The 19,876-nt window shown below is 37.4% G+C and overlaps 1 protein-coding gene across 1 annotated transcript in view; it reads right to left on the bottom strand.

Moving 5' to 3' along the window:
* The window catches only part of LOC122896596 (fibronectin type III domain containing protein 3C1-like), a 110,636-nt gene that overhangs the window by 43,718 nt on the left and 47,042 nt on the right, over positions 1–19,876 (bottom strand). The window contains exons 2-6 of the mRNA XM_044234719.1: positions 7,221–7,303; positions 6,232–6,354; positions 3,741–3,816; positions 2,269–2,345; positions 12–483 (exon numbers count right to left, since the gene is read on the bottom strand). Of these exons, the coding sequence (XP_044090654.1) occupies positions 12–483; positions 2,269–2,345; positions 3,741–3,816; positions 6,232–6,354; positions 7,221–7,303 (831 nt within the window). The remainder of the gene's footprint in view (positions 1–11; positions 484–2,268; positions 2,346–3,740; positions 3,817–6,231; positions 6,355–7,220; positions 7,304–19,876) is intronic.

Raw genomic sequence — 19,876 nt, 5'->3', positions numbered from 1 at the left:
TTATATACTACCGTGCTGCTCTTGGTATATAAATGTTGCTGGTGGTAGCATCGGTGGTGGTGGCATCTGTGGTGGTAGCATTGGCGGTGGTGGTGGCAGCGGTTGTGGTGGCATTGGTGGTGGTGGCAGCTGTGGTGGTAGCATCGGTGCTGGTGGCAGCTGTGGTGGTAGCATTGGTGGTGGTGGCAGTGGTTGTGGTGGCATCGGTGGTGGTGGCAGCTGTGGTGGTGGCAGCGGTTGTGGTGGCAGCTGTGGTGGTGGTGGCGGTGGTGGTGGCAACTGCTGTGGCAAAGGCTCTTGTATATAAGGCTGTGGAAATTCCCCTTGAACTGGGGGATACATAAGTTGAGGACCTTGTGGATACATAGGAGAGGATGGTCCAATGAAGTGTGATACTTGTGGTATAGGAGCGGGCATGGTTGTACGATAGTCAATTGTCTGAGGCACAATGATGATTTTGCGAATGCCATTTTCTTCCACCACCTAAGTTGGAAGACAGAACCATATAAACATATTAATAAATGTTGTTAATTAATTAATAAAAGTTGTCATTTTAAAACTAAGTTAGAATTATATCCTGTGCTCTTAATTTAGAAAACCTAAGGGATCAGAAAGTAATAACCAATTGAAACTATGTCAAGCAGAAGACAAGATAATTCTTCCTCATCTCCATATGTATGGCTTTAAAAAAGGTAATTTTTAACAATAGATAATATATTAACATTGTTTAAAACCATAAAGGATAAAAAAATGTAAAATTTCCCTCCTAAATCATATCTACTATTGTTCTCAGTTTCTTGTGAATCCTTCCAGAATTTGTCTATACAAGCAAGACTATAGATTCTTATTTTCCCTCTGTATTACATAAAAAGAAGCATTATTTGCATTTTTACTATCTGTACCTTGCCTTTTACACTTAGCAATGTATTGTAAAGATCTTATTATGTCAGTACATAGAACTACAACACTGTTTTGCATAGCTGCATAGTACTCCGTTATTTGGATATCCTCCATTGTACACAGTCCTCCATTGACAAGAGTGTCATGCAGCCTTCCATGATCACAAACAATATTGTAATGAATAGTTTTGTACATTTATTATTCCAAATTTGTGAAAAACACATCGGTCGGATAAATTTCTTCAAAGTGCCATTGCTAGGTGAAAAGGTATATGCATTTGTATTTTTGTTAGTTATTGTTGAAATACGTAATTCCATTTAGAATCAAACCATATTATATTGACTTATTTATCATGTTATTGATTTCCACAGATGTGCAATAGGAAAAGACATATTCCCAGTTATAAAATTTAGAGGCCATGAAATCTCTTGTTAATGTCTATAGGAGACATACTTCCCTGTCCACTTTAGTGCTTGGTAAATATTTGAGGAATTTATTAAAAAATGCCCTTTGTTGTCCAGCAACTGAGAATGAAATATTACTGAACAGAAAACAGTAATTTTAGGGACCAAAGCTTACACACTATCAAAAGCCATTACTGTAGCAATTGTAATAGGTAATCAAGATTGGTTACAGTACTCAGAAACAAAAAACAATAGAGAATTAATGAATATGATGAGATGCAAATTCATTAGATGAATAAGGAATTATTTACAAGACAATCTAAGGGAGATTTGGTTAAGTTTAACTGCAATTTTTTTTAAGCAATGATGATAATAAAATGAACAACTAAATAGTATTTCAGAAGTTCTATCATATAGTGACATAATAACTGTTAAATGATGCTTTAGGGCTAAATACTAAATAAAACCATACTCATAGGGGCACCTGGGTGCTCAGTGGGTTAAGCCTCTGCCTTCGGCTCAGGTCATGATCCCGGGGTTCTGGGATCAAGCCCTGCATCGGGCTCTCTGCTCAGCAGGGAGCCTGCTTCCCTTCCTCTCTCTCTGCCTTCCTCTCTCTCTGCCTGCCTCTTGGCCTACTTGTGATCTCTCTCTGTCAAATAAATCAATAAAAATCTTTTTTTTAAAATTTTTTTTAATTTTTTTTTAAAGATTTTATTTATTTATTTGACAGAGAGAAATCACAAGTAGGCAGAGAGGCAGGCAGAGAGAGAGAGAGGGAAGCAGGCTCCCTGCTGAGCAGAGAGCCCGATGCGGGACTCGATCCCAGGACCCTGAGATCATGACCTGAGCCGAAGGCAGCGGCTTAACCCACTGAGCCACCCAGGCGCCCTAAATCAATAAAAATCTTAAAAAAAAAAACAAAAAACCCCCAAACAAACAGAAATAAACCATACTCATATACCTGAGACATGTAACCAGGAGGAAGATATATTGGTGGCAGGGTACCACTTGGTGACATCAGAGGTACATCAGCGGGTCCTAAAAGAGAATTATTACTAATAAATTCCTTAATAACTTTAAACAAAGTCCATTTAACTTTTCACAGTGAAAACCAGCTCCAAGCTTTGACAATAGCCAACCATTTTCAAAGAGTCTGTTGCTTACTTTCAAGGGAAACTAGGTATTAGTGTAGATGAATCAATGGAAATTCATCACAACTTATGGAAAATAAAGCACATAATGGGGATTGGGCAAAGTTTATATTATAAAAACATTGGCAAATTTAAACACTAATAAAAAGGAAGTATCAGCTTTCCAGTAAATTGTTCTTTTACTTATGTATATACTGAGTAATAGAAGTTTTACTCTGAACCATAAAATATATTTCTTTTAGTGATGTGACATAAGAAAACTTTAATTTTAAGCTTTTCATTGATAATAGTAAAGTGAAATAGCTTTTAGAAAACAGAATAACATAGAGAAGGACCCAATGCTACTCATGATACCCTACTTTTACACTAGATAGTCTTACTGTCTTAAACATACAATTGCATAGGAACTAAAAATCCAACACAGAATGGAAACTTTTATGAGTCATCATCTTTTATTTACCTGAATTATAATTATTGCTTAGTTTTAAAAATCTATGTGGCTCTCAAGTCCTAGAATGGTATTGACTTTTAATAATGGGGAAAATAATATGAGTTTGTAATAAACTTTAGATAGCAGCCATATGGAATCCATTGCTAAATGATAGTTTTTAAAAAAATGATAACGTTTTGAAAAATTTTTGAGACATAACTCTAAAACACTTCAGGATACAAAGTAATTGGCATAAGAACAAAAATTATCATCACAATTTGAAATAATATTAAAACTTGTATGAAGTAAATGTTAATTTTATATTACTATGGAATCAATTCTATGTGCTATACATTTGCTATGTATGTATACATATATAGCAAACTAAAATGTATATATAAATAATTTATCCCCCTCCTGTATAATGTTCTATATTGAATACCTAGTACAGTGCTAGAACATGATAGGCACTAAAAAAAAATACTTGAATGTATGAGTGAATGAGCTCTCTGAAGACCTCAGTAGTCCTCTCCTATAAGAAAAGAATCTAAAACTATCAGTCACTGTCAGTGTATGCCAGATGTGAACTTTTTCAAGTGAAATTACTGAATTAATCTTCAACTAAAAAAGTAACTTACATGAAGATCTCTGGTAAGACTAGCAATACCAGCCCTAGTTATTATATTGATACTATGCTCCTATGAGGACCATATAAATTTAAGAGGATTCCATCTGGCTCAGATGGGAAGGGATACTAATGGAATATATTACTAGTAAAGTCATTTCATACTAATATTTAAATTTACCCTATTTCCTTTCAAGAAACACACATCTAATTATACTTCTACTGACCTTGGATATTCTGAATGTTCCCATCATCAGACTTGATGGTGAGGGTCTCCCCAGGGTTAACTTGAACCAATATAATCTAGAAATAAACCATTCTTTGGTGACATACTTTTCTGTTATTTAATCTAAGAAAAATCATTGTCGTTTTTTAAAACTTTTATTTAAATTCCAGTTAGTTAACATACAATGTGGTATTAGTACCAAGTGTATAATTTAGTGATTTAACACTTAACATACAGCACCCAGTGCTCATCAAAACAAGTACATTCCTTAACCCTCATCATATATTTAACCCATCCCCCAATCCCTCCATGCTGGCAACCAACAGTTTGTTCTCTATAGTTAAGGGCCCTCTTCTTGCTTCCTCTTTTTTTCCTTCATTCATTTGTTTTATTTCTTAAATCCCACACATGAGTGGAATCATATGGTATTTGTCTTTCTCTGATATTTCACCTTAGCATTATGCTCTCTAGCTCCATCTGTGTCATTGCAAATGTCAAGAATTCATTCTTTTTTATGCCCGAATAATATTCCATTATATATATATATATACCACATCTTCTTTATCCATTCATGAGTCAATGCACATTTGTACTGTTTCCATAATCTGGCTATTGTAGATAATGCAGCTATAAACATGGGGGTGCATATATCCCTTCAGATTGGTATTTTTGTATCCATTCAGTAAATACCTAGTAGTGCAATTGTGGATCATAAGGTGGTTCTATTTTTAACTTTTTGAGGAATAAGACAGGTATGCCCATTCTCACTTTTATTTAACATAGTCTCGAAAACCTAGTCACAGCAATCGGACAGCAAAAGCAATAAAAGACTTTCAACCTGGCAAGGAAAAATCAAACTTTCACTATTTGTAGATGACATGATACTCTATATAGAAAACCCCAAAAGACCCCACCCTAAAATTGCTATAACTGGTGCAGGAATTCAGCAAAGTTGCAAAATAAAAATCAATGCAATCATTGATTGCATCATGGAAGTCAGTTGCATTTCTATACACCAATAATGAAGCAGCAGAAAGAGAAATTAAGGAATCAGTTCCATGTACCATTGCACAAAACCCACAAGATATCTAGGAATAAACCTAACTGAAGAGTAAACAACCTGTGATCTGAAAACTGTAAAACACTTATGAAAGAAATTGAAGTTGACACAAAGAAATGGACAACCATTCTATGTTCATGGGTTAGACCAAATATTGTTAAAATGTCTATATTATCAAAAGCAGTCTACTCCTTTAATACAATCCCTATCAAAATACCACCACCATCTTTTCAGAGTTAGAACAAACATTCCTAAACTTTGTATGGAACCACAAAAGACCCCAAATAACCAAAGCAATCCTGAAAAAGAACAGCAAAGCTGGAGGCATCACAATTCCATACTTCAAGTTATACTTTAAAGCTATAGTCATCAAGATAGTATGGTACTGGCATAAAAACAGACACATGAAAAATGAAACTGGACCGCTCTCTTGTACCATGCACAAAAATAAACTCAAAATGGATGAAAGACCTAAGTGTGAGACAGGAAACCATTAAAATCATAGAAGAGAACAAAGACAGCAACCTCTTGGACATTGGCTGTAGCAATATCTTACTAGATATGTCTCCTGAGACAAGGGAAGCAAAAAGCAAAAAAAGACTATTGGAATTTCATTCAGGATAAAAATCTTCTGCACAGTGAAGGAAATAATCAACAAAACTGAAAAGCAGCCTATGGAATTGGAGATGATATTTGCAAATGACTTATCAGAAAAAGAGCTTGTATCCAAAATCTATAAAGAACTTATAAAACTCAGCACCCCCAAAGATAATCTAGTTAAAAAAGAACATACATAAATAATGAATCATGGAACGCTACCTCAAAAACCAATGAAGTACTGTATGGTGACTAATGTAACATGAAAAAAATAAAAAAGAACTGAACTGCCAAAAAAAAAAAAAAAAGGCATGAATAGACATTTTCTAAAGAAGACATCCAGATGGCCAACAGATACATGAAAAGATGTTCAACATCACTGACCATCAGAGAAATGCAAATCAAAACTACAACGAGATAGCACTTCACACCTATCAGAATGACTAAAATTAACACAAGAAATAATACGTGTTGGTGAGGATCTGGAGAGAGGGGAACCTTCATACTCTCTTGTTGGTGGGAATGCAAACTGGTGCATCCACTCTGGAAAGTGGATGTTCATTATTCTTAATTTGGAAAATATTCAAACTTACGAATTACTGGGATCTGAAATGCTCAAGAAGAAGAGTACATTTGAATCAATGGGCACTTAGGAGAAATTCAATATCCTAAGTAATGGGTCCTCCCCCAACCAAGTAAAATTTAATATAATAAGGTCATAGAAAATAGGTTCATTGACATGGAAAGACCAATTCCTACTCTCCAGGAAAAAAAAAACACACAAAAAAAGAAAAACAGAAAACAAAACTTGTCTGATGGTAAAATTCAGATGTACTTGTTGTATCCAGTATTGAGGACAAGAAGGCCATCTAGTATATCTTTTGGGATGAGTCACTGTTTGTGAATAATTAGTAGTATATTGTGTTCCAGCAGTGTTGTCCAGATGATAATTCCCCATCTAGTAAAAAAGAAAGGGCACTTAATTTCAGGCAGGTCATTTTTATCTCAGTTCCTTTTGATATTGTGATGTCAAACCAAATTCTAATCCAGAAGTACAATATTTACTTTTTTTTTTTGAACTCCAAAGAAAAAAGTTAAGTGATCTTTTCACCCTGTATATGTAGGGAAGACCTTTCCTGAATAGGGATGCCTGGGTAGCTTGGTGTAAGTTAAATGGATGATTTCAGCTCAGGTCATGATCTCAAGGTCCTAGGACTGAGCTCCACATCAGGCTCTGTGCACAGTGGGGAATTTGCTTCAGTCTCTCTCTCTCACTGCCCTTCCCTTGCTTTCTCTCTCTAAATAAATGAATCCTAAAAAAACACTTTTCTTGAATAGATTTCTTCAAATGAATAAATGCTAAATCTATAAAATGTTCTTTCTTGAGACCAATCCTGTAGGTAGAAGTCATTGCTGCTCAAAATAATACCTTTAAATATTAGAAAATTGAACTCAAAGCTAAGGAGTATGAAAGAAGGTTAGTCTGCTTTACAGTCATATTTTTAGACTATTCATCAAAAGATACTGTCTGTGGATAGTATAAACTTTCAACACCAGGACTTTTAAGCTGGTCAAGGAAGGCTGGAAAAACAGCTAAAGCAACCCAAAAGGAGGTTATATGTGACCCAAGCTAATGTTAAATGACTCTAGTGGGATTTTTAAAAGCCTACAAGGAAGATAAATCAATGTTTGTGTAAAGACTGAAAACTTATAAACTAAGTGACCAATCATAAAAATGATACGCTTTTTCTAAATAAAAGCCAATACTGGATTCAAGAAGGATTTGATCAGTTATAACGAAAGAAAAAGCAAAAGTATCCTTACCTGATGCATGGGTTCGCCATTGATAACTGATGCCATGGGAGGTATCTCAGTTAGAGTAGGTGCGACCCCATGTTCATCCATGTCTAAAAAGATTGGCTTTCACAGTAAGTGGTGTTTCTAAAGTGTGTAATCATAGTTAAACAATGAAGACAAAGTAGTGATTTTAAATGACAAAATATGATGATCTACTCCTTAGAAAAGCCATTTTAAATACTTTTTCTCTCAAAAAATGTTACTTAACTGAAATTGTTTTATGGCAACATTTCAAAATAATCATTTGTCATCATAAATAAAAATACATGAAAATTGGTGTCAAGAGATTCAAATAGTTTTCTTCACTCATGAAAACAAGTGAAGATAGCTTCATTTCACAGTGTGAAGAGTTGTTTAGTTAAACAAGTCATTGGTCAATTTGATCCACTTAGATCAAGTCCAATTCATTTCCAATCTATGATTTCAACTGCCAAATAAGACTTAATATTGATTAGAAGGCTGTAATAATTAACTAGATTCCTTTAAAAAGATAAGAACATAGAAATCACCTTAACTCAGATACTAAACCCAAGTATCTTAAACATAACACAAAGCTTCAAACCCAAACCTTCAGACTTAAAATACTTTCCAGGTTCAGATACCTCATGTGTAGATGGCACCAAGTGAGGAAATATGGTAGGTTAGCCCAGACCCTTGATTCCATAAACACTTGGACAAAAATCAGAAGGAAATGTATGATTCTTTTGAAGGTGGAGAAAGAGGATACTCAAGAGAGGACGTTTCAGAGCTAGTCAAGTCCTCCAAATGAAGTGTACTGTTGTGCTTCACAACTCCTTGGTAACACTGATGTAAAAGAATGTTCACTATGTCATAATTCTAGTCACTACTTACATCATTTTCTTACCAAGATTTTTATATAGTCTTAAGAGACTTTTTACTGCAAATACAACTTTTCATAAATGAGAGACTAAAAATTTTTAAAAAGACTTTATTTATTTATTTTACAGAGAGAGAGCGAGAGAGGGAACATAAGCAGGAGGACTGGGAGAAGGAGAGGGAGAAGCAGACTTCCCATTGAGCAGGGAGCCCCATGTGGGGCTCGATACCAGGACCCTGGGATCATGACCTGAGCCAAAGGCAGACACTTAATGACTCAGCATCCCATTGCTCCTCAAATTTTTTTAAAAAGAAAACTTGGGAATTATAAAGGCATATGGAGCCTATGTAGCAGGAAAATGTACATGTTCTCTTAGGTTAACAATAGAGGAAATAGCTACATACTTAATGTTCTTTTTAAATATCTACTCAACAGTGAAAATAACTTTAGACTAATTTAAATCTCTCTTGTTTTACCACAGAATTTCTTCCACTTACAGCTAAAGTAATTGTTCTTCAGCTCTTTCAAATACTGCATTGATCAAGATTTAAAGCAACATACAATGACATTTTACAAATAGAGATTATGGCAATAAACTCTTGACATGTGTGTGTAAATCCCCTCCCAACTCTTAATCTCTTTTCATCAGAACTTCCAATCATTGGTGCACATGATATGCCATATTAGAGTTTACCACTGGGATGGTGGTCCTGGTCCAAGGTGGCAGAGGACTAGGAGAATTTCACCTGATCCCAGGAATTCAGATAGATAATTATCAAACCATTTAAAACACATACAAACTCAACGGAAGATCGAAGAAAAGAATAGTAGCAACTCTATGAACAGAAAAGTGACCGACCACTTACTGCAAGGTAGGACTTGTGGATTAAGTGAATCTGAGGCAATATACAGGAAGATAGACTCTGGGGAGGTGGGGGAAGGGAACCTCCATCAGCCGACTACTAGCAAGTGACAGAGCAGAGGAGCACAAAATTGGAACTTTGAGAAGTCTACTCTGCTGAGGGACATTGCTCCAGTGGCCAAGCAGGGTGTGGAACCCTTGCTGGGACAGTGTGGTCTCAGGACCCTCAGGGTCACAGAAAGACCATGGGTGTCTGAGTGCAGCAGAGCTCCTAGGTATTGGAGTGGGGAAGCTGGTGGCAAAGATGAAGCTGAGGAGTGGGCTCTCAGCTCAGAGTTACCATAAAATGTGATCCACAGCTCAAAAAGTGGCAGAGCTGGGGAGAGTCTCCTTCCTCCCCCAGGAGCAGCAGCACAGGAGTGTACTTCAGGAATCTGCTGGGTTTGGAGGCTTCAAATGGGTCCATGGGCCAGAGACAGAAATGCTTGGTAACAGGTTGGCTGAGCATGGAGTGTGGACAAAGACCAGGGAGACAGGAGTGATTGACTGCATTTCTCTGAGGACTCACTGAGGAGTGGGGCCCTGAGTTCTTGGCTCCTTTGGGGCCAGAGATTGGGAGGCCACCATTTTCATTCTCATCCTCAAAAGCTGTACAGAAAGCTTTCAGGGTGCAAAAGCTACTGAGAGGAAACCTGAGCAGATTACTTAGCCTGGACCCTGGCAAGGGTGGTGCAATTCCACCTGGGGCAAAAACATTTGAGAATCACAGCAACAGGTGCTTCTCCCAGAAGATCAGTGAGAACATTCAGCCAAGACCAAGTTTACTGATTAATGAGAACTACAAAACTCCAGAGCTAGGGGAATACAGCACATAGAATTCATGGCCTTTTCCCCATGATTCTTCAGTTTTTCAAAGTTAATTTTTAAAATTTTCTTTATTTTTTCCTTTTTCTATTTTTTGGAAATTTTCTTCTGTCCTTTTTCAACCAACATCTTATCAATTTCTTATAAAAATATTTTAAAATTTTTATCTTTTTTATTAATTAATTTATTTTCAGCATAACAGTATTCATTATTTTTTCACCACACCCAGTGCTCCATGCAATCTGTGCCCTCTATAATACCCACCACCTGGTACCCCAACCTCCCACCCCCCCGCCACTTCAAACCCCTCAGATTGTTTTTCAGAGTCCATAGTCTCTCATGATTCACCTCCCCTTCCAATTTACCCCAACTCCCTTCTAAATTTTTATCTTTACACTCATATTCCATCCCTTCATATTTATCCTTATGTGTGTGTGTGTGTATGAGTTTTTCTTTCTTTAAAATTTTGGGATGCAGTTTCTCCTAACAGACCAAAATATATCCAGAATCTAGTGTGTGGCTCTGTTCTATGCATGCCCCTGGTCACCTTCTCTCTCTCCTTTAAAATTTTTCTCTCTTCTTTCTATTTTCAACCAACTTCTTATCAGTTCCTTTTTAAAAAATCTTTTAAAATTTTCATTTATATAGTCATATTCTATCCCTTCATTGTTTTTAACCTTATTTTTGTATATATATTTTTTTCTTTCTTTAAAATTTTGGATGCAGTTTCTTCTAACAGACCAAAATATACCCACATTCTAGTATATGGCTCTGTTCTATTCACCAGCCTGATCATATTCTTTTTCCCCCCATTTCCCCCTGGTTTCATATCTCTTCTGATTGGTTTAGTGTGTATTTCCCTGGGGTTGTTGTTACCCTTTTAGCATTTTGTTTTCTCGCTCATCTATTCCTCTCTGGACAAAATGATGAAATGGAAAATCTCATGTCAAAAACAAAATAAAACAAAAAGAACAAGAGACAGTACAGAATGCCAGTGACCTAATCAAGATGGAGATTAATAAGGTGTCAGAACTAGAGTTCAGAATAATGATTATAAAGATACTAGCTGGGCTTGAAAAAAGCATGGAAGACACTAGAGAATCCCTTTCTGAAGAAAGTAACAGAGACAATATACAGTAACAGTGACATTACAGGTAGTATAATGGCACTAAATTCTTATATTTCAGTTGTTACTCTGAAGGTAATTGGGCTAAATTCCCCAATCAAAAGATATAGGGTATCAGAATGCATTAAAAGGCAGGACCCATTGATACTCTCTCTGCAAGAGATTCATTTTAGACCCAAAACCACCTCCAGGTTTAAAGTGAGGGGATGGAAATTTATCACTTATCATGCTAAAGCACATCAAAAGAAAGCTGGGGTGGCAATCATTATATCAGGCAAGTTATATTTTAAACCAAAGAGTTTAATATGAAATGAGGAAGGACACTATATCATAATTAAAGGGTTTATCCAACAAGAAGATCTAACAATTGTAAATATTTATGCCCCGAACATGGGAGCAGCCAATCATATAAACCAATTAATATCAAAATTAAAGAGAAGTATTGATAATAATAGTAATAGTAGGGGACTTTAACACCCCTTCACTGCAATGGATATATAATAAAAGCAGAAGATCAACAAGAAACAAAGGCTTTCAATGACATACTGCACCAGATGGACTTTACAGATATATTCAAAGCATTGCATCCTAAAACAACAGAATACATGTTCTTCTTGAGTGCATATGGAACATTCTCCAGAATAGATCACATACTGGGTCACAAATCTGGTCTCAGCCAGTACCAAAAGGTTGGGATCATTCCTTGCATATTTTCAGACCACAATATTTTGAAACTGGAAGTCAATCTCAAGAAGAAAGTTGGAAAGAACTTAAATTCACAATGGGTAAAGAGCATTCTACTAAAGAATGAATGGATTAACCAGGAAAATAAAGAAGAATAAAAAAAAATTATGGAGACAAATGAAAGTGAAAACACAACTGTTCAAAACCTTTAGGATGCAGCTAAGAGGGAAGTATGTAGCAATATAACCCTTTCTCAAGAAACAAGAAAGGTCTCAAAACACAACATAACCTTACATGTAAAGGAGGGAGGAAGGAAGATCATATGAAGCCTAAATTTAGCAGGAGAAGAGAATGAATAAAGATTAGAACAGGAATCAATGAAATAGAAACCAAAAGAGCTGTAGAACAGATCAATGAAGCTTGGAGTTGTTTCTTTGAAAGCATTAATGATACTGATAAACTCCTGGCCAGACTTATCAAAAAGAAAAATGAAAGGACCCAAATTAATAAAATAAGAAATGAAAGAGGAGAGATCACAAACACCACAATGAAATACAAACAACTATAAGGACATATTATGAGCAGCTATAAACCAGCAAATTAGATGATCTGGAATAAATGGATGCATTCCTAAAGATGTATAAACTACCAAAATTGAACCAGGAGAAATAGATAACGCGAACAGGCCCATAAGGAAAGAAAAAGGAAATTGAATTGGTAATCAAAAATCTCCCAAAGAAACAAGAGTCTAGGGCCAGATGGCCTCCCAGGGGAATCCTACTAAACATTTAGGGAAAAATTAAGGGGGGACTTGGAGGGGAAGATAAACCATGAGAGACTGTAGATTCTGCAAAACAAAATGAGGGTTTTAAAGGGTAAGGGGGTGGATGGAATGGGTTGGCCTGGTGATGGGTATTAAGGATGGCACGAATTACGTGGAGTACTGGGTGTTATATGCAAACAATGAACCTTGGAACACTACATCAAAATATAAAGATGTACTGTATGGTGACTAACACAACATCATCATCAATCATCATCATCATCAAATAAAGAAGAATTAATACCTATTCTTCTGAAAGTGCTCCAAAAAATAGAAAGCTCCCAAATTAATTCTATGAGGCCAACATTGCATTGATCCCCAAAGCAGACAAATCCCCACTAAAAAGGAGAATGACTGACCAATATCCCTGGTGAACTTGGATGCAAAAATTGTCACCAAACTACTAGCTAGTTGGATCCAACAGTACATTAAATGGATTATTCACCACGACCAAGGGGATTAACTTCTGGGCTACAAGGGTGATTCAGCACCCTCAAATCAATGTGATACACCACATTAATAGAAGAAAGGACAAGATCTGTATTATCCTCTCAATAGATGCAGAAAAAACATTTGAGAAATACAGCATCCTTTCTCGGTAAGAACTCTCTGCCCTGTAGGGCTAGAGGAAATATATCTTGATATCATAAAAGCCATATAGTGAAAAACACACAGATAATATCACCTTCAAAGGGGAAAAACATAGAGCTTTTCCCCTAAGGTCAGGAAACTGACAGAGATGTCCACAGTCATCAATGTTTTTGAATATATTACTGGAAGTCTTAGCCTCAGGAATCAGAGAACAAAAAGAAACAAAAGATATCCAAATCAGAAGGAAGTCAAGCTTTCAGTCTTCACAGATGGCATGATGGTCTATGTAGAAAACCCAAAAGACTCCACCTAAAAATTGCTACAACTGATACAGGAATTCAATAAAGTTGCAGGTTACAAAATCAAGAAGTCATTTGTATTTCCATACACTAGCAATGAATCAGAAGAGAGAGAAATCAAGGAATCAATCCCATTTACAATGTCACCAAAACCATAAGATACCTAGGAAGAAACCCAACAAAAGAACCTGTGTTCTCAAAAGTATAAAACACTTATGAAAGAAATTGAAGTCAACACAAAAAAAATGGAAAAACATTCCATGCTTAGGGATTGGAAGAACAAATATTGTTAAAATATCTATGCTATCTAGAGCAATCTAAACATTCAGTGCAGTCCCTATCAATACCATTAGCATTTTCCTTTTCTTTTTTTTTAAAGATTTTATTTATTTATCTGACAGAGAGAGATCAGAAGCAGACAGAGAGGTAGAGAAGGAAGCAGGCTCCCTGCCGAGCAGAGAGCCCGATGCGGGCCTCGATCCCAGGACTCTGAGATCATGACCCAAGCCGAAGGCAGCGGCTCAACCCACTGAGCCACCCAGGCGCCCAATACCATTAGTATTTTTCATTGACCTGGAATAAACAACCTTAAAATTTGTATAGAACAAAAAAAGACCCCAAAAACCAAAGTAATGTTGAAAAAAAAAGAACCAAAGTTGGCAGCATCACAATTCATGACTCCAACCTCTATTACAAAGCTGTAATCATGAAGATGATATGGTATTGGCACAAAAACAAACACATAGATCAAATGAACAGAATAGAGAACCCAGAAATGAACCCTCACCTCTGTGGTCAACTAATTTCCAACAAAGCAGGAAAGAATAGCCAATGGAAAAAAGATAGTCTCTTCAACAAATGGTGTTTTGATAATGGGCAGCCACATGCAGAAGAATGAAACTGGATCAGTTTCTTATACCATACACAAAAAAACCCTCAAAATGAATGGAAGACCTAAATGTGAGGCATGAATCCATCAAAATTCCAGAGGGGAACACAGGAAGTATCACCCTGTTTGACCTTGGCTACAGCAAATTCTTGCTAGGCTTGTCTCCAAAGGCAAGAGAGACAAAGGCAAAAATGAATTATTGGGACTTCATCAGGATAAAAGCTTCTGCATGGCAAAGGTAACAGTCAACAAAACAAAGAGGTAACCCACTGAATGGAAGAAGATACTTGCAAATGACATTACAGATAAAGGGCTGATATACAAATTATACAAATACATATCCAAGATCTATAAAGAAAAAGTGCTCAACATCACTGATCATCAGGGAAATACAGATCAAAACCACAATGGGATATATATGATATAATATATAATATAATATATATATAATATTGGATATAGGAATGTATATATATTAATTTAAAAAATATATAATTCCATTATATATACAATGGAATATTATGCAGCCATCAGAAAGAATGAAATCTTGCCAGTTGTAACAACATGGATGTAACTAGAGAGTATTATGATAAGAGAAATAAGTCAGTCAGAGAAAGACAAATACCACATGATTTCACTCAGATATGTAATTTAAGAAACAAAATAGATGCACATAGGGGAAGGGAAGGAAAAATATAACAAGAAATCAGAGAGGGAGACAAACCATAAGAGACTCTTATCTCTAGAAAAAAAGAGAGTTGATGGAGGGGAGGTGGGTGGGGGGATAGGGTAACTAGGTGATGGGCATTAAGGAAGGTACTTGAAATAATGGGCACTGGATGTTATATGCAACTTATGAATCACTAAATTCTACCCCTGAAAATAATACAGTATATGTTACCTAAATCAAATTTAAATGAAAAATTTAAGAAAAAAACAAAATATGCTTTCTGAAAAAACAAAAAAGAATGGATACTTTATTTTATTAATATGAAATGTATTATTCGTCTCAGGGGTACTTGTCTGTGATTCGTCAGACTTACACAATTCACAGTGCTCACCATAGCACATACCCTCCTCAATGTCCATCACCCAGCCACCCATCCCTCCCACCGTTTTCCATCCCAGCAACCCTCAGTTTGTTTCCTGAGATTGAGTTTCTTAAGCTTTGTCTCCTCTCTGGTTTCATCTTGATTCATTTTCCCCTCCCTTCCCCTATGATTCTCTGTCTTATTTCTCAAATTCCTCATACCAGTGAGATTGCATGATAATTGTCTTTTTCTGATTGACTTATTTTCCTTAGCATAATACCCTCTAGTTCCATCCACGGTATTGCAAATGGCAAGATTACATTTTTTGATGGCTGCATAGTATTCCACATTGTGTGTGTGTGTGTGTGTGTGTGTGTGTGTGTGTGTGTATGTTTACCATATATCCTCTATCCATTCATCTGTTGATAGACATCTAGGCTCTTTCTATAGTTTGGCTATTGTGGACGTGGGTGCTATAAACCTTGAGGTGCACGTGCCTCTTCAGATTGCTATATTTGTATTTTCAGGATAAATACTCAGTAGTGCAATTCCTGGGTCATAAGATAGCCATATTTTCAACTTTTTGAGGAACTTTCATACTGTTTTCCAGAGTGGCTGCACCAGCTTACATTCCTATCCACAGTGGAGGAGGGTTCCCCTTCACATCCTCACTGACATCTGTCGTTTCCTGACTTGTTAATTTTAACAATGTTTACTCTTCTGATCTAAGAGTATGGGATGGTCTTCCATCTTTTTGTGTCTTCTTTGACTTCTTTCATGAGTGTTCTGTAGTTCCTCGAGTACAGATCCTTTACCTCTTTGGTTAGGTTTATTCCCAGGTATCTAACAGTTCTTGGTGCTATAGTAAATCGAATTGATTCTCTAATTTCCCTTTCTGTGTTTTCGTTGTTAGTGTATAAGAAAATAACTGATTTCTGTACATTGACTTTGTATCCTGCCACATTACTGAATTGCTGTATGAGTTCTAGTACTTTGGGGTGGAGTCTTTTGGGTTTTCCATATAAAGTATCCTGTCATCTGCGAAGAAAGAGAGTTTGACTTCTTCATTGCCAATTTGGATACCTTTCATTTCTCTTTGTTGTCTGATTGCTGTTGCTAGGACTTCTAATACTATGTTGAATAACAGTGATGAGAGTGGACATCCTTGTCATGTTCCTGATCTTAAAGGGAAGGCTGTCCACATGCCCATGGATCAGAAGAATAAATTTGTCAAAATGTCTACTGCCTAGAGCCATCTACACTTTCAATGCCATCCTGATCAAAATTCCACCAGCATTTCTCAAAAAGCTGGAACAAAAAAAATCCTAAAATTTGTATGGAACCAGAAGAGATCTGGAATTGCTAAGGAAATTTTGAAAATGAGAAACAAAACTGGGGGCATCACGTTGCCTGATTTCAAGCTTTACTACAAAGCTGTGATCACCAAGACAGCGTGGTACTGGCAAAAAAACAGTCACATAGACCAGTGGAACAGAGTAGAGAGCCCAGATATGGACCCTCAACTCTATGGTCAAATAATCTTTGACAAAGCAGGAAAAAATATACAGTGGAAAAAAGACAGTCTCTTCAATAAATGGTGCTGGGAAAATTGGACAGCTATGTGTAGAAGAATGAAACTCGACCATTCTCTTACACCATACACAAAGATAAACTCAAAATGAATAAAAGACTTCAATGTGAAACAGGAATCTATCAAAATCCTAGAGGAGAACATAGGCAGTAACCGCTTTGACATCAGCTACAGCAACTTCTTTCAAGATACGTCTCCAAAGGCAAAGGAAACAAAAGCAAAAATGAACTTTTGGGAATTCATCAAGATCAAAAGCTTCTGGGGCACCTGGGTGGCTCAGTGGGTTAAGGGGCTGCCTTCGGCTCAGGTCATGATCTCAGGGTCCTGGGATCGAGTCCCGCATCGGGCTCTCTGCTTGGCAGGGAGCCTGCTTCCCCCTCTCTCTCTGCCTGCCTCTCTGTCAGCTTGTGATTTCTCTCTGTCAAATAAATAAATAAATAAAAATATCTTAAAAAAAAAAGCTTCTGCACAGCAAAGGAAACAGTCAACAAAACAAAGAGGCAACCCACTAAATGGGAGAAGATATTTTCAAATGACACTACAGACAAAGGGCTGATATCCAAGGTCTATAAAGAATTCCTTAAACTCAACACACACAGAACAGATAATAACATCCAAAAAAATGGGCAGAAGACATGAACAGACATTTCTCCAAAGAGGACATACAAATGGCTAACAGACACATGAAAAAATGTTCGTCATCATTAGCCCTCAGGGAGATTCAAATCAAAACCACATTGAGACACCACCTTACACCAGTTAGAATGGCCAAAATCAACAAGACAGCAAACAACAAGTGTTAGAGAGGATGTGAAGAAAGGGGAACCCTCTTACACTGTTGGTGGGAATGCAAGTTGGTGCAGCCACTTTGGAAAACAGTGTTGAGATTCCTTAAGAAATTAAAAATAAAAAAAAAATAGAGCTACCCTATTACTCTGCAATTTCACTAGTTGGTATTTACCCCAAAGATACAGATGTATACAGATACATTGGGTCACCTGTACCCCAATGTTCATAGCAGCAATGGCCACAGTTGCCAAACTGTGGAAAGAACCAAGATGCCCTTCAAAAGACAAATAGATAAAGAAGATATGGTCCATATATACAATGGATTAATATGCCTCCACCTGAAAGGATGAATACCCAACTTTTGTATCAATATGGACAGGACTGGAAGAGATTACGCTGAGTGAACTAAGTCAAGCAGAGAGAATCAATTATCTTATGGTTTCACTAACTTGTGGAGCATAAGGAATAACATGGAGGACATTGGGAGATGGAGAGGAGAAGTGAGTTGGGGGAAATCGGAGCGGGATACAAACCATGAGAGACTGTGAACTCTGAGAGACAGACTGAGGGTCTTGGAGGGGATGGGAGGTTGGGTGAGCCTGGTGGTGGCTATTGTGGAAGGCACGTATTGCATGGAGCACTGGGTGTGGTGCACAAACTGTGAATTTAAGAACACTGAAAAAAATTAAATTAAATTTAAAAGAATAAAGAAATAAAGAGACCTGATGTTATTTTCACCATTGCTGAGCTTCGCAGAACTTTATGTTCAGTGGTAAATGCAATGGTTTGTGCTGGTATTCTGGGGAAGGGGCCCACTGGGCTGGTTTTTGGGCACACTTGCCCCAGAAAAGCAGCCCCAGCAGAACACAGGAGGGTGGGCACTTGGTGTAAGCAGTTTAGGCCATGGTTGATGGCATTGTGCTGTTTACTGAAGTTAGTTTATGTTGATGGGTGTAAACAAGAAATTGTTCCATTCCCCTCTCTCATCCCTGGAAGGGAAGTTTTCACCCACCACTGTCCCAGAAACCCTCACAAAAGAGTGAACAGTCTTCCCTCATGTGTCCCAGGTGCCCCTCAGATTATTGCTTTCACCCTGTTTGTGTCCAGGCCATCTGTCTGCCCAGTAGCACAATGTACCTGTGTTCCATCCCAGGCAGCCTGGTTGAGTTTTTAAGCTCCAAACTTTAGGGACCTAGCATGATGTGGACTCATGCTGGTCCCCTGGGGGAAACTCTTGCTGCAATGGGACTGATGCAGGTTTGTCCTAGAAGGACAGTCACACCAGAGCACAAGGGCATGAAGCTTGGAGTAAAGCAAAGCAAGGAGCCAGTATCCAGATTAGCTGCACTCAGCAGTTATCTCTACACTTATCTTGGAAGTGGGGGAGAAATGGTACCCCCTGGATCTTTTGGTTCCTGAGAATCAATGACACCTCTCCCAAGTGCACTCCAAGAAGGTGGAACTGTCTTTCCCAGTGTATACCAGGGGATCTTCAGATCACACCATCTGCCCCCAGGCTATTTGCCCTCTTTCACAGGAGCAGGGCAGTGGCCTCAGGGCTCCATACCAGCCACACTTCAGACATCTAAAACTCTACTCTTTGAACACAGCTGATTTTAAAAACTCACAAATATCAGCCCCTTTTGTTTTCCCAGTCAATGGCTTTGAGGAATTATTTTCCTCATGATCTCCTGTGCTCTCCTCTCATTCCCTTTCTCACCTTTGTTTTTTAAATTGTTTTTTAAATTATTTTTTAATATTTTTAATTTTGTTATAAACGTATAATGTATTATTAGCCCCAGGGTTACAGGTCTGTGAATCACCAGGTTTACACACTTCACCAGCACTCACCATAGCACATACCCTCCCCAATGTCCATAACCCCACCACCCTCTCCCTACTCTCCTCCCCCCGTCACCCTGTTTGTTTTGTGACAGTAAGAGGCTGATATCCAGGATCTATAAAGAACTCCTCAAACTCGACACACACAAATCAGACAATCATATAAAAAAAATGGGCAGAAGACACGAACAGACACTTCTCCAACAAAGACATACAAATGGCTATCAGACACATGAAAAAATGTTCATCATCACTAGCCATCAGGGAGATTCAAATTAAAACCACATTGAGATACCACCTCACACCAGTTAGAATGGCCAAAATTAACAAGACAGGAAACAACATGTGTTGGAGAGGATGTGAAGAAAGGGGAACCCTCCTACACTGTTGGTGG

The sequence above is a fragment of the Neovison vison genome, chromosome X (genome assembly GCF_020171115.1).
Source record: "Neovison vison isolate M4711 chromosome X, ASM_NN_V1, whole genome shotgun sequence".
Classification (NCBI taxonomy): domain Eukaryota; kingdom Metazoa; phylum Chordata; class Mammalia; order Carnivora; family Mustelidae; genus Neogale; species Neogale vison.
Note: the sequence above shows the minus strand (reverse complement) of the source record. Positions and strands in the feature narration are given on the sequence as shown.